The sequence below is a fragment of the Strix aluco genome, chromosome 29, assembly GCF_031877795.1.
Source record: "Strix aluco isolate bStrAlu1 chromosome 29, bStrAlu1.hap1, whole genome shotgun sequence".
NCBI classification, from domain to species: Eukaryota; Metazoa; Chordata; class Aves; order Strigiformes; family Strigidae; genus Strix; species Strix aluco.
In genome coordinates this window covers 2,312,769-2,328,147 of record NC_133959.1, presented here as the reverse complement: position 1 = coordinate 2,328,147, position 15,379 = coordinate 2,312,769, and the positions used below count along the sequence as shown (strand labels likewise).

Genomic DNA, 15,379 nt, shown 5'->3' with positions numbered 1-15,379 from the left:
CCTTCCCATCCTGACTGGGATCTCCTCCTTTAGCCCGATCCATGCTATCAGTCCATCTAATGTCCTCTTCCTAGTTTAAGCTCTACCAGCTTAGTAAATGGCCCCAGCCCCATCATACACTTCCCTACCACTCAGCTGATCCCAGGCCAAGCATATTAAGACTAGACTTTTCATAACAGAGAAAGCCTATAGAAAACTCTCCAAGAGCTATTCCTCTTGGAAAAATTTATCTTTTTTTCTATATGACTATGTGTACAATGGATATTTTCTTGCACAGAAATATTCTGTGCCCTTTAAGGACCATCAAATTCAAAAAAGAGGATATTTAGGTTTGAAGAAAGGTTGTTTTTCCCTGAAAATCGGAGCAAGCTAGCATTTCTGATGCTAGCTACCTGTTCCTGGGAAGCGTGTGATATCAATGTTCTTCTCAAAGGGAAAGGTGGCTCTTTTGCTCCTCTGCTGGGTGATGTTACTGGGCTGCAGTCCTGAAAGGACAATGTTGCCTCGCGACGCCACTTCGTAATGTAGAGTGAAGTTGCAAGGACATGTGGACTTCACTGCAATCCAAGCCTCCTCTCCTACCTGCACCCAGAGACAGAAAAGCAAAAGATCTGGTCTGTTACAATGCATGCTTTTTATTTTTAAAGCACAGAAGTCTATTTGGGTTTCAGTCCACAAGAGATGTGACCCCTCTCCTAAGAAATGTATGCAGTGAGAAGTACATTACATTAGCACTGTTTTCATGGACTTTCTTCACAATAAAAAGGGGCCTGTGTTCAGCTCATTCCCTGCAAATCTAACAGCAGAATGGGCTGGGGGGTTGTATGCATTAATGAAACAAAAAAGGAATCTCTGGAATCCTGAAAGTTAAGCCTTTTGGCACAGAGCAGCTGTCAGAATTGGTTGAATTTTAGACACCCCTTCAGTAGTCCAGCCCAAGAAAGAAAGAGATGGGTTGGGGGTGGGAAGAGATGTGTGTTTGATAGTCTTTGCAGTTTAATTGAGATTATACATGGTGATTACTTTCATATGGCAAATACTAAGTCAAACATAACAAATGTGGCATGAAATTACTGGGAATAGATCTGAAGGAAAATGCTTTCAAATTACACAAGTCTTGATATTAATTTGGAAGTTTGGCACTCGAGTTGCTGTCAAATACGCAAATAAATGAGAAGAGAGCTTCTTTTTTCTGGGTAAACTCATCTGATGCCTGCAATAGGCTTCAGAGCAGCACACTGACTTCCTGCACTTTTTGTACACCGAAGTCCTGTACCCAGAGCTGCTCGACTAAGTACTGATACTCTGGAGACAAAATCACTCAAACACTGCCAATCCCAAGAGAACAGACATCAGCGCTCAGTCACAGGACTAGGACTGGGTCATGTGTGGCTGAGCAATAAACCTTCTGTGGAGTAGCCATCTTTCCTAGGATCACAAACTTCTTGCTTCTGGGATATGAGGAGCAGCTACTGCTTGTGTTAAGTAGGATTTCTTCAGCAACTCCCACTCCCAATCCTCCTGCCATTTAAAGCATCGCAATGCCCAGCTAAGACTTGTTAAGCCTGAATAGCAATGTTAAATCCCAATGAAATCTTTTGAAAAACCTCTTTCTTCAGCAGTAACAGTGTTAACTTTCCAGAATGTACACAAAGTACAAACCAAAATGGCAAGGACTTGAATATAAGGAGCTGCTAACGGTTAATACAGTAACAATGCAACAGAGTCCAAGAAGAGCCTCGTGACATTAAATATTTGAAGTATTAAGAATTCCCCAGTGCAAATGATGAAACAATTCATTAAAAAATGAATGTAGCTAATTGGAACACCCAGTAAGAGCTGGCAAAGCAGGGAAACAGTTCCCACATCAGCTGGTCATCCAACTCTTAGCTTTCCCACAGAAGAATTAGTTCTAATCAGGTTATAATAAGAACAATGTGTTCAGATTAGCAGTGTATAATCCCCTTTCCATACCTCAGGAAACTTGTAAAAGATTAATTAGCCATTAAACTTCCATGAAATGCAATGATAAAAAAAATGCTCTTACTTGGATACAAAGAGTCTGAAACCAACCTGACGGATCTGCTGATAATAGAAATCTAAGTGTGTATATTGCCAAAACCCACTTCTTTTTTTTCTCCACAAAGCAACGTGCAGACCCTCAAAGCATCTTCTTGGGTAGGGAACAATCCCTAAACAACTCTCAGTCAAACAATATGCAACAGGAATCACAGTTAAATCAGATCTTTCCTTTAGGGAAGAGATCACAACTTTTATATGGAAGAACTACATTTTTAGGGAGGCTCATACAAAAGCTATGAAAGAAGACAAGATAACTTATGTTCATAGTTTGACAATTGGAAGACTAAACACATCCAGCTGAGATTTAAACTGGAAGTTCTAGTGAGACTACATAGCCCTAGTTTAGATCTTTAGTAATTAAGCTACTCTCACTAACACCACCTCCAGTCTTTCAACATTTGTTGGCTTGAACTAAAGCATGCCATTTTCACCCAACAATTTCTATGTGAACGCTACTGGAGCTGCACAGAACATACATTCCGATAGGAAAAACCTGAACGTTGTCAGTGCCTATATCCACCCTCTCCTCACAACACAGAGGAGAATGAGATGTTGTGCAAAGCATCAAAGGCACTTCGCTTAGAGCTGTGTGCAGCCCACACTGAACAATTATTTGGTGGCTGAAGCGCAGCTACTTCAGGCTTTGTAGTGGAAACGGTAACAGTCCAGGATCCCAGAAACAGAAGTGGCTAAAAGTGTTTAATAAGAACAAAGTACCTTAAGCCAAGAAATGCAGTTGTTGCCATGATGGAATATGAAGCCAACATACCTGGAAAGGTTTGTCTGGTGCCTGGAGCTGGATGTGACACTTGCTGGGCGAGTACCAGCTACTGATGGACAAGTAGTTTGGCAGATATTGATCCCCAGACGGTTTCCCATCAATCGCTGTCACTTTGGTCTTAACAAAAGTTACATCTGAATGTTATGCATGCATAGAAAGCCTGATTTGTATTCTCTTCTTACACTGCATCCCCATCTCCCGTTTTATACTTTCCAGCTGTCCATCTCTTGTCAGCTTTACACAGCAACAGTACTCTCCAAATACTGGACCCTTACCACTACGCTAAGCTGTATTTGGAGAAGCAGCTTTTCATGATGCGCAATGTCCGTTATACTGGCAGCAAGAAACAAAGCAAGTGTTTGCTGCATTTAAATCAAGAAGCTGAAGCTAAAAGGCACTGATTTCCTGTTTGTAGCACTGATTTATAAAGTGCAGGTTTGACAAGATTAGTTACATTAAAGCCTGCTAATCCTATAAAGAGCTTTCACCCACCTCCAGCCAGACATATTGGGCAGCTGTAGGGATGGAGGGGATTTCAAATTCCACCAGGCCATTTCTTGATACCAGTTCACTCGTATAAACGTTGTCCTTTGGAGTGAGTTCAGCTTTAATTCGGATAGTGACTCTGTCAGCTGGACTTCCATCTGGGTAGGTGACTTCTACCTACGCAGTGTTTCATTTATAGAACAATGGGTTTTAAATTACAGGCAATTCCAGTCAATGACAGAAACAGCAGGTGGGAAAAACACACCAGAACATGGGGTAACATGCTGGGATCAAGTCAGTATAACCTTATATCAGCCACATGTCTGTGTCTCTACTTTTAATCTTACCTTTCCTTTGTAAGGCAGTCCAGGTTTGAACTGTTTTCTGGTATCCTTGGAGTACTTGATATCAATCAGCTGTTTCTGAACTGGCGTTGAGTCATCAAACGTAACCTGCTTGCTCCCATCAGAGCTGATGACTGTGGCCCAGATATTGACTGTGCCTCGAAAATGTTCCGGAACGTCAGCTGGCATCATGTCTTTCACACACACATCGAAAACAGCAGAGCCATCAATCTACAAAGTGTGTTGGGGAACCGAAACCTGAGTTTGCATTTACATTCACAAAGGGTCTAGAAGCCAAATCTAAAACGTAGGCACTAGATAGGAGTTTGCAGCAGTATTTTTAAAGGATGTGGAGTGGAGGGAATTAATTGGGGAGTGAGTGAAAGAAGGAGGAAAGAAAGCAAGTTTAATTTCCTCCCTTATCCATAGCCTGGACTAGCTCTGTCACAGTCCCTCATTCTCATGTTCTCCCTCAGCCCCATATGCTCTAAAACCAGATTAGTACTACACCAACAAATTCTCACCCCCGAAACCATAAACATACCATGTAAAAATACATAATATTTTTATTTACTGGACCAAACGATCACATTTATTCATTCATTTTCTGATCTCCCATCAGTAACATAAAACAGAGCTGTGGTATTAAAGAGTACAGATCAGGTGTTTCATTGCAGCTGATGCAATGGTCTCCCTCACCTGTGTGGTCTTGAGGACAGGGTGTCCCACTTCATGCCTGTAGTACCCTACGCCATTTATAGTCATATTGACAATTAACTTTCCTGTCACTGGTTTTCCAAACGTGTATCTGAAATGGAAAGAAGATAATGACTAACTTCCAGCTATTTTCTGTTTTCCTGATTATATCAAAGCTAGTACCATGTGACCTGCACATCTAGAAAACACAAAAAATATCACAGGTGGTTTTCCAGCTTGTTAGTGTTAACATGTTTTATGAAGGCTCTTACATCGAAAAGCTTCTGATGATGACCAGAAATCATTTGAAAGGTCTGCTGCAGATGAGATCCAAGCTCCAGTGACTGCACCATCCTGTGGCTGTACTACAATCCATAGGAATGAAACTTTATTTGGGATATGTTCCTACCTGGCATGGACAGTTCCTTTTTCACACAGTGAAAGGTCACGAATGTAGTGAGGGGGGTCAATCAGCAACTCAAACTTTGGTAATACTACAAGGAAAAGAAATATAACAAAATCTTTTCAAGGAGATCTTATTGTGCAGATTATAGCAAAAGCATACACAGCTCTGACAAGATCACTGCTTCTGGTCGGATGAGGGCAGTGTAGGTAACATTAGGCAGGACAGCCCTCAGCAGAGAACGAATCAACAAAAGTAGCAAACCAAGACCACCTTGGCAAGACGACCTTAGCAAAACACCCTCAAAATTTTTTACTTCTTTTCAGAGGGATCTGTGTTCCAGGATTTGAGCTCAAGCTTCTTCTCTTAGATACATGGTAAAGAGGACAACTCCCTACTGACTCCTCCACAATGTGTCGGGAATAGAGCTGAGATATTAGCAGTTGTCAGTGTCTATAAACGCTTGTGTGATCAGGTCAGATGTCAGAGATGGTGTGCTGGCTGTAACCTTTCATCAAACAGAGGGACTTTGAGACTGAAAAGGGGGGTAGCAAAAAAAGAATTCAGAATTCCAATGAGGGCTCTGAGAAATCAGGAAAGTACCAACAGACTGAAAGCATCTTAAAGAGTTTTCCAAAGCAAAATTAAACCTTTGTTACATGAATAGATGGTGCAATATGACACTCCATTTCAGGTCCTTTATGAAGTGTGGAGGACAGGAACAAGGGGCTTGATTAAGTTGCATGTGTCTATATCCCTGGAGTACATAGCCTCTAAAGAATTTTTCCTCATGACATTTAAAATGTATTATTTCTCGGGTGTTTCATCTCAAGTAAAAACATTTCATAATGTTTTGTTCTTCCAAATGCACTTGGGTTATAGTCAAAATTGATTTGGATACAACTCACCATATTTCTGAACTTCAAAGGATTTGTTGTATGTGTGCCCTTGCATTTCAGCAAAGATGAGCCATTCACCAAACACGGGCTGATCAGACAAAGGAAAAGTCATATTTACGATACCTGAAAAAGGAAAGAACATACTGTGAGCTCTGTGTCACTCATCAGCCCTTGTCAAGGATTACTGGACACAACTAAGTATAAGCAGAAGCAAAAGCAAGTAACAATACACTGAGAAAAAAATAATTTGAAACTTACCACAACAAAACGGCTTCAAATTGCTCCACTCTATCATACGAGACCCCCGAGGATCCTGCATAGTGGTTTAGGGATGAGAAACATCACAGTGAAAATGAATATCACTAACACATTTAACTCAGTTTGCAACAAAGAACTTCATTTTGTAATATATACACTTCTCTAACAGCTCAAATGTAACTAACATCTGTCAAAAATTTTCTGAAGATACTTTACCGGGGGGCATTTGCTTTCTAAAATTCAGTACTCATTTAAGGACACTGCTTCTATAACCAATGCACACAAGTAAGCACTGTCAAGTGGCAGGTCTTCCACCTATCTTAAGACACCTATTTTGGAAGGGATGAACTGGCCTCTGAAGATGCTTTCTTTCTATTCATAAAGGGAGCTGTACAACTAACAAGACAATTTTTAGATGTCAAAGTCAGATGAAATTAATCCCACTGTTTTTGTCAGCATTAAATCTGTGACTGAATGCAAACAAGAGAAAAGGGTGAATTCTTCTGCTTGCTGACAGCTAAAAACACATGGTTTAAAAAAAAAAAGAAAAAAAAGACTAGACACAGAAGGAACCTCTCATTCACCTCATAAGGAAGAAGACAGGAGCACCCTTTCCTTGCCATGAATTTCTATTGTCCACTATCATAATGTTTGGGTGCAGAGATGAGATTGGCCCTGCTATATCAGCCCAGCCAGATGAAGGATAGGAGTGTGTCTGCATTGGAAAGAAGGGAGAAATTGAGTGGGACTGTTACATTTATAAACCCCAGTGAATTTAGCCAATTCTTCTCAGGCTGAAAAATGGGAATGGATTTCTGAAACTGAAGTAGAAAACAAGTATATCTGTTGGTGATAACAAAAAAGCAAGACACAAAGATCAGTTAAAGACACAGGGATAGAGATAATTGCATAGGTTACAGTTGGGAATGGCCATAATGGACTCGAAAAGGTACAGACGTGTGACTCGTTCGTCTCAAGGCTACAAGAATCTTGTGCCTCGACAGGATACGTGCTAGATGATTGGCAGACAGATACTCACCACCACATAAGCTTCAATCTGAAAAAAAAAGAATAAAAGATGCTATGAAACAAAGCTACTTTTCTGCTTCTTGTGATGAACTGCCAAGTCGACATAAGCAAGGTATGATGCATAAAGTTACAAGGTTTAAACATCTCTTCTTTGCTAAGAGTAGCCTGAGAAACATAGATTTCATTCATGCATCTAACTGGAAAAGTAATACTCTGCATATCTGTGCATTACCTAAATAGAGTGCAAGTCTCTGAAAAATTCTTCTAACTGCTTCAGCATAGTTACACTACAGTGCTAGCAGTACAAAAGTGCATATTCCCCTTCAAAAGTGATGTGACAAATGAAAAAAACTAAACTGTAAATAACAACAAGCAATCACAAGATATGCCTAAATAGGTTAAAAAAATCCAATTATATTTCTGCATAACTGTACATGAGAATAAAATACAGGTTGCCAAGTATTCCATCATATTTACAGTGTGAAAGAAAACAGTATTCTTTACCCTGTCATTGACTGGTCTCAAGTCAGAAGTCACCATAAAGAGGTTTATCAACACTAAAAAAGGAAGAGAGGAAATTTATTAGTCATCACAGCTGACACTGAACAGGGTATCTCATCCTAGAATCTACCCTTGAAAAAAAGTTTTGCTTGAAAGCAGCCCTAAGCAAGTTCTCCAAGGTCACTTTACCTTTCTGCTTGGGTTTATAGACAGGTTTATCAGTCTGGATGAACACTGATGATCCTTTGCTATCAATGGTCACTGTGGTATAGTTGTGAAAAATGTAGCCTTCCTCTGCTAGATGCCGGTTGCCCCAGACTTTCAGATGTGCTTGTCCACGAAGTCCTGAAGGCACCTAGAAAACAGACCATGAGGTGAGGAGCCTTTGAGCTTTCTGGGGAATATAACTGACAGTGAAGTGAGCAAAGAGCAGCCACCTGCTGCAATTCAGTGTAACTATGTGTTAGTAATAAAAAGAAAATGAAGAACATACTAGATATTTTACAATGTTTAAACTTCAAAGGAAGCAAAGTCATACTAAAAACACAGCAGGAAATTCTCTTCTACTCTTTCTTTATCACTCAAGCAAACTGATATTTGATCTACATGTGCCGCTTCCACTAGAGGTGTGTTACATGGGGAAACCAACCATGCTATGGAAGACACGGCTCTACGGATAGAGGGGAAAAAACCCCAAAACAAAACATGCTTGCTTGCACATTTTCAACCAGTTGCTCAGATAAATAAAAGACTTTAAAAAAATACATTATACTAAAAATCACAGATTAAAAAAAACTGGTAACACAGAAATACTATGATAGCAGGTCATAATTCGAGAGCAAAAAAACCAAAAACTGAAATCAGCAATAACACTGCAGATTTTATTCAACAGTGAGTTACAGTCTTTGGATAAAGAACTCTATAGCATTTGGTATAGCTGCTGCTGTTTCCTATTACATAGGTCCATATAATACCTTCTTGAAATGAAAGGAATAGATACTTACGTAGTTGTATATTAGCACAGTAAAGGGTGGGGGAGTATCAAACCCTTTCTAGAACCTAATTCCCAGACACAGTTTAACTACCGGCAGGACAGGGCAGTATCATCAGCCACAGAGTAATTACAGAGAAGGCAAAGAAAACTCTTGAGGTATGCCACCGAGGCAGAGGAGATCCAATCAGTCATGGCAGACCATCATCAAGCTAGTTAGACTTCTGTAAAGCAAAGACTTTAATTTACTTATAGGCTAATGCTGATGTAGATGATGCAGTAGGTGCAGTGAAGGCATCTGTGCCGTGCTACAGTGCTACAGTAGAATTGTTCCCAAATACCTGGATCCACTGCAAAGAAACAGACCGTTTTTCTTATGGCACTGCATAGAAAAAACTCATTCAGACATGACCAGCATCAGTCAAGAACTAGTGATGCAATACGGTGGGTTTTTCTCCCAGGGTCATATGCTACAGTGATTAGTCTAGCATACTATCCAGAGCCTACAGGTCTGCGTGGTGCTAGCTACTGCTGTGCCAGAAGCACGGCACAATTTAATATTTATATGATTTGTTCCACCCACCCCCTCCACCTCCCATCAGAGGTGACAACTCCAGAGCAAGTCCTGACTAAGTTAAGAGATCCAACACTTTTAAGACTTGTTCTTCAGTCCATCTCCATTTTGCCTACATTTGAAGTAATAAACTTCCACTGCAAATCACCAAATGTAATGCATAATATGGCTCTTCCAGTTTCAAATGTTTTGATGGTGCTTAGTCAGCAACAAGACTAAAAACTCATATTGCTTTGAATTTACACCCCACTTTTCAAAGACCTAGGCAGAGGGATGGAGACAAAGGTCCTGCACTAGCATGGAAGCACAGCCAAATTATCTCACAGAAACCATGAAAATGGATTCTTTTTCTTCTGTATGGTGTCACTTAGTCCTACATACAGCAAAACCTAAATTACTTCTTTCAATGAACAGTGAACTCTGAACTGGTAGCGTTTAGCTCACTCCTTGGCATGAGGAAGGGTAACTCGCACAAGGTACAAAGCAGAGGACAGGTTTTACAGGATATCTTTCTGCTGTAGGAATGGCTACCTTTCACTGCACCCCAGATCTCCAGTATCCTAGGGATTCTAATAAACCCAGATATTGCTTTAAAAAGTGTGATTTACTAACATAAGCATATGCAATTTCTGTTTAATGGCTACTGGAACTCTCTACCAGAATTACATTTAAATTCATCATCATTTCACTCCGCTACAAATCCTCTTTGGGAATAAGAAGTTGTTCTCATTCCCTCCATCTCTTTAGTATGGGTAAGCTTCATTTTATGGACTATGCTGATGGCAAAAATATCACTAGTGTCAAAGACTACATGTAGACAAAACTGGTGAAAGTCTATGTTTTTTAAATAACATAGTAGTACCAGAATAACTAGGAGAGACACAACGTTCAATAATCTGCCATTTCTATGAATTTCTGTGGTCTGCCCAATGCTCTGCATCACTTACATAGCAATATGTACCGCCATTCTTATACAATTAACACAACATAGAACTTTACATTGAGCAATGAGCCACAGATTCAGCCATTAATTTTCTTCAGTGGTGTGAGGGCGTGACAGATGAGTTGTGATGGATTAAGCTTTATTCTTTTCACTCTTCCTCCTGTGAAGGTTGCTTCCTCCTTAGCACGTGCACCAGAATGTGACCTGTACTTGTGCTGCAGCCGCTCAGAGAGCGATGCCTGAGGTGGTTGAAGGCAAGTCCCTCATGTTTTCATGAAAAACATCTTAAAATAATTGACACTCACCTTCAGTTTAATTGTTCCTTTATCTAAAATGAGAGAGAGAGAGAAAGAGAGAGAGAGAGAGTGTGTTATCCTTCCGAAGCTAAGGTACTAACATTGTAGACATTTGCAGTTGAGTGAAAGGAGACCCCGTGTCATAGAGCTGCTAACTGCAATACCCCTTCATTATGATTTCATCTGAAGTAATTTTCCTACATTGTGTAAAACAATCTGCAGAGTGAGCAAGTTGGACCTAGCAGAGTTCTCAGAAATAAAATTGGTCCACACTTATTTACAATTTTTGCCCAAGGTAAAGCTGCAAAGAGCTCTATAGTTAGGGAGTGCCACCACGGCTGAGGTTTCAGCACAGGGCATCCTATGCTTACAGAAGTATTTTGCTGTAAAAAGGACCTGGCCTCTTTTGGGACTCGAATAATTCTCAAAACAAACACTCATAGAATCTGTTTTGATTGCTGGATACAGCCATACCTAAGATTTCTCTTTAGCATATGTTGTCCACATGTGCAAGCATCACTCCCTTTGAATTACTTAGCAATTGTCAGCCAATTTCAAAGACGACAAGGGGAAGATAAAACCAGAGACAATCTGTTCCAAGAAAGGAAATGGCTTTTATATAACTCCCAGTTTTTACACACAGAAGGGTTAAAACATGATGTTTAAAGAGCCTGATTGCCTGAGCCTTGTCTACATTACAGCTTACACTGCTGCTAGAAGCAGTAGAACAGCGCTACTGGATTTCATTTTCACTAATGTAAATTCATTCAGTATTAAGTTGGACATCATCAAAACACTTTTTGGCTTTACACACAGGACAGCGAGGTATCTGTCTTGGATTTTAAACACTTATCCAACTGCACAAATATTACCACCTCTCTCAGCAATACTCAGTCCTGAAGATGGGGAGATTGAATTTCCAGCACTCATTTTAAAATAAGGGTAGAAAATGATGATGTTGTTGTAGACTTTATATTTTTCTTTAAAGTCAGCTTATCTTATTCCATATACAGCTCTCCAGTGTCAAACAGTCAGGTTTCAAAAGGGAAGATCCTCACTATAAAACACTTGAATATCAGTTACCTAGGGTCTCTGGATGTCTTGGTGTTCCAAAATTATTGGCCTTGGTGTTTGAGATCATATACGTCAAAACCACATTAGCACAATCCACTGAGAACGTTTAGCAGTAGTCAGTGAATTAAATATTAGTTTGGTTCCAGTTCCATTATCACCTAAAGCAATTCTCTAAGAGACATTGATGTGTTCCCACAGCATCTCAACTTATAAACTAGTTCTCAAGCTCAGAATTACAGGAACTTACCCAGAACTGTTCCATGGCCTCGTGACACAGTTTCTCCTTTGACCACTAACTGAATCTGGACTGTTGTCTCCTTGACAGAGTTAAAGATGGTTACGCTTATAGCTTCCTCTACACCGGCTCGGAAAACAGAAGGTGCCGCAATCAAATAGCCCCTGAGGAGCAAAATTGGAAGCGGATGGTCAAGAAGAGCAACAAGAGTGTGATCTTTATTTGTAACCACTTTATGTATAACAAAGGGAAAAGAACAGACTACCTTGTAACATCTTTGCCCCTGTAGGGTCACATTTACGACCACCAGCAGCCTAGGCCTATCTCTAGTACGCATAAAATGAACACGGAATGCACACAGAAATGAGCAGAGCCTAAGTGGCTTACAAATCCTTAGTATTAAAATAAAGACAGTAATATTTATGTTTATTGCATATATATAAAAAATTATTTATATACTATATATAAACAAACTAAATATACAACTAGATAATCATAAAAAAGCTGAAGTTCATGAAAGAAGAAGGAGGTACCTGAACCTCAAGTAGAGTTTTGTAGATAATGCTTGGTTTTGAAACAGTTTGGCTACTTCTAACATTTTTGCCTCAATTATTTTTCATGGCTTCATTTTCATAGTTCAACTTGATATACAAAAAAAAAAGTGACTCTCAATGCTGATACTCAGCACTTTCTAAATGTCAGGCTCACATACGTGTAACGTGTCTAAACTTCCAATTTATATAGAAACAGCCCAGAAACTGCAGTTGAAAGATTGGGCTCAATTTCTCAGTTCTGCTACCAATTTTTATTCAAACAATTATACCCTGCAAGTTTAAAAACCTCGGCAAAAAGGAATTATTTTAGCAGGCACACACAGTTTTAAAGCCACCCTAGACGACCTCCCATATATACTACAATCCTTGTGTTTCTGAATGGAATCGGTACATTCCTCTGTGCTGAATGGCACTGTGCCATGAACTTGTCAACTAAAAGCATTACAGACTCTGAGCTCTTTGATGCATTGGGCTGTAAGCAACACATTTATATTCTCTTCATGACACACCTTTCTGGGGTTTTTTCTACCCAAAAGGATTTTTTAAAACGAGGCAATTCCTCAAATGACTCTTTAAAGTTCAATTTCTCAGCCCGTGCCTTTCTGCAGTTCCATGAGCCAGGTCGCTTTAGTTCATGATTAATTATCACTTTGGGATGAGGATGATGGTGTTTTACAGCCCCCAAGTCATCTTTTATCAAATTCCAACCCCATGTTTCTCTCTCAGCAGGCCTCATTGCCATGGAGATCCCATTACCCCCAAAGGAAGTTCAGATCTCTGTGGCATTTGAGTTAAATTGCACGGGGTACTTGCAGATTCAAAACCTTATGGTTGCCAGGTTTGAAAAGTCATCAGAACAATAATAACAATAAAAAGTTACTACGTAGCCTGCAAATTCTTGGTAAGAAAGACATAGCTGATCTAGTTGCAGAGGGAGAAAGAGTACCATCTGCATCCAGCGGGGAATGATTAGATTCAAACTGTCACATAAGCACAGCGCTACAGTGCCATATGTGGAGCACATGTATCCACATTGTTCTAAATTGCTGCAACTCCTTCTGAAGTATCAGCCTGTTGACACAGCTATTTAAATCACTTCATAAGTGACATTTGAATATTAAATATTTAACTTGGCAATTAAACAGTTAACTTGACAGTGACTGGACAGATCCTTTAAGCACATTTGACTAACAGCTCTGTCAGGTTACACCAAAACTTGGCAGGACGTTAAATATTTTCTAGTAAGCAAGTGAAAATAAGTTCTCCATGGCACTCAGTTAATGCAGCTATTCACGATGTTGACGCGCTATAATAAGCCAGGGATAAAGAACAAAGTAAACCTTAACCAAAGTTAACCTAAAGATACTGGAACGAGCTGTGGATTCAGTTTCTAAAAGCCAGAGAACTTTTCCCGCAGTGAAATGTTTCTCCCCGGATGATCTTCCCCACAAGAATGTTTCCCATGCTCTGCGAGAGCGCCCAACATTACCTTCAACCATCCCAAGCACAACAGCAGCCCCTGTGCAACACCCCGGATTCCTTAAATAATTGTTTGCAGATAAAAGCTTTGCAACCGCTCGCTGGAGGAGCTACAGGCAGGTATTTCTAAGGAGGCTTTTTTCTTTTTTCCCCTTTCCCCACGCTATGTATGCACTTTTGCACCGGCGAGTACAAACGTGCTGCTCGGCTGGGGACCCGCCGCAGCTCGCCTCCCGACCCCGGCCCCTCAAGGGGACTTTTCCCAGGCTTTGTGAAGTGGCTGGTGCAGCCACCCCCGGAGCCCCTCGCAGAGCGGAGGGGTTCGTCTGCGTGTCCCCCTCCCCGCCACCCTTCCCGGGGAGCTTGCCCGCGGGCCCGCGAGGGTCCCGGCTCGCCTCCCGGTACTTACTGCCTCTCCCGGGGCTGGGCTGCGCTCAGGCTGCAGAGGGTCAGGAGGACCCCCCAGGCGCAGCCGGGCTCCCTGCGGGGCATGGTGCTCCGGAGCCCCCCCCCGGCCACGGTGCTCTCCGGCGGGCAGGAGGAGCCTTTTGTTCCCGGCGAGCGCAGCCCGAGCTTCCCCGCCGCCCCGCTCCCGGGCTCGGCTCCCCGGTGCCTCTGGCCGCCGCCCCCGCCGCGTCCCCGCCTCCGGGCCGCCCCCTCCTGGCCCCGGTGCCCGCTCGGCTCCGGCCCCGGCTCTTTGTCTGCGGCTCCCCCGCCTGCTCCTGACAGCGTGCACCGGGGGAGGTGGAGGGGGGTGGGTGGGGGGGGCCGGGCCCCGCACCTCCGCCCCCAACCTCCCCGGCCCCCGCCCGCTCCCAGGTGCGCTGCCCGCCCGGCGCCAGGCCCCGGCCCCCGCCGCCCCCCCGACAGCCCGGCCTGCTGCCCCGGCACCGGCTCCGCGCCCGCCGAGCCCAGCCGGCCCCGCACAGCACCTGCCCGAGCCCTCCCCGCCTTCCTCCCCCGGTCCCCGAGGGTGCCGGGGTGCCTCACGCTAATGCCAGAGCTGCAAAAGCTTCGGGTCCGAAAGGTCCCCCCCCACCCCTGGACAGGGCACAGCACCCCCTGCGCGGTCCGGTCCCATTAACTGAGCCTCTGGACTGCGAGGAGCTCCGGCCAGCACTGCCAAAAAAACCGCTTTCCAACTCAAAATCCAGTGGCGGGACTGATGCTGCTCTATCCTCCTCCATCCCTAGGCCCTAACCTGTCCCTCTCCATCCCTCCGTCCCCGCCCGTGGTTCCCGGGGCTGGGGACAGGAGGGGGAGCTCTCACTGCAGCAGAGGGTGCAGCCTGAGAGTGGAGCTCCCAGCGATCAGGGAAAAGCATATCCAAAGCAACAGCAGAGCCTCAGGGTGACAGAAAAAATTAAACGCCACCGAGATACCAAGGAATGATTTCTCCAACCCTTGCTGGAGACAGCCGGGGCAAGGCAGCATCCCAGATGTGCTTCAACAGAGCTGAACTCTACCTCTGGGAATAAATGAAAATCCTCAGTGTAGGTTGTCTGAATCATACTTTTCCCCCAACACGACACACCTGGCTTAAAGTAAACTGTGAAGAAAACAGAACAAAAAAAATTAAGAAATACTATTGTTTTTTCTAAATTAGCTCCATTGTTTGAACCTCCAATTCCATTTCTTCTAAAAATCACTGATATGGAGCCCAGCAAAAATACAGATTTGTATCCAAAAGACAACTCAATAGTTTACCAAAGGCCCTTTCTTCTAGCTCCTGACAACAGCAAATCAAGTTGCTA

The 15,379-nt window shown here is 42.6% G+C and overlaps 1 protein-coding gene across 2 annotated transcripts in view; it reads right to left on the bottom strand.

The window, feature by feature from the left end:
• CPAMD8 (C3 and PZP like alpha-2-macroglobulin domain containing 8) overlaps nt 1–14,215 on the bottom strand; it is a 57,532-nt gene extending 43,317 nt beyond the window's left edge. Inside the window, exons 1-14 of one of the 2 annotated variants that reach the window (XM_074808774.1) lie at nt 14,035–14,215; nt 11,605–11,756; nt 10,293–10,315; nt 7,669–7,834; nt 7,483–7,535; nt 6,989–7,006; nt 5,950–6,004; nt 5,701–5,814; nt 4,799–4,883; nt 4,393–4,501; nt 3,697–3,924; nt 3,356–3,526; nt 2,852–2,980; nt 393–582 (exon numbers count right to left, since the gene is read on the bottom strand). In XM_074808774.1, coding sequence (XP_074664875.1) covers nt 393–582; nt 2,852–2,980; nt 3,356–3,526; nt 3,697–3,924; nt 4,393–4,501; nt 4,799–4,883; nt 5,701–5,814; nt 5,950–6,004; nt 6,989–7,006; nt 7,483–7,535; nt 7,669–7,834; nt 10,293–10,315; nt 11,605–11,756; nt 14,035–14,117 — 1,576 coding nt within the window. In that variant the 5' untranslated portion in view covers nt 14,118–14,215. Of the gene's footprint in view, nt 1–392; nt 583–2,851; nt 2,981–3,355; nt 3,527–3,696; nt 3,925–4,392; nt 4,502–4,798; nt 4,884–5,700; nt 5,815–5,949; nt 6,005–6,988; nt 7,007–7,482; nt 7,536–7,668; nt 7,835–10,292; nt 10,316–11,604; nt 11,757–14,034 lie in introns of those variants that run through there. The other variant, XM_074808775.1, reaches the window with a different exon arrangement.
• Nucleotides 14,216–15,379: the final 1,164 nt, after the last annotated feature.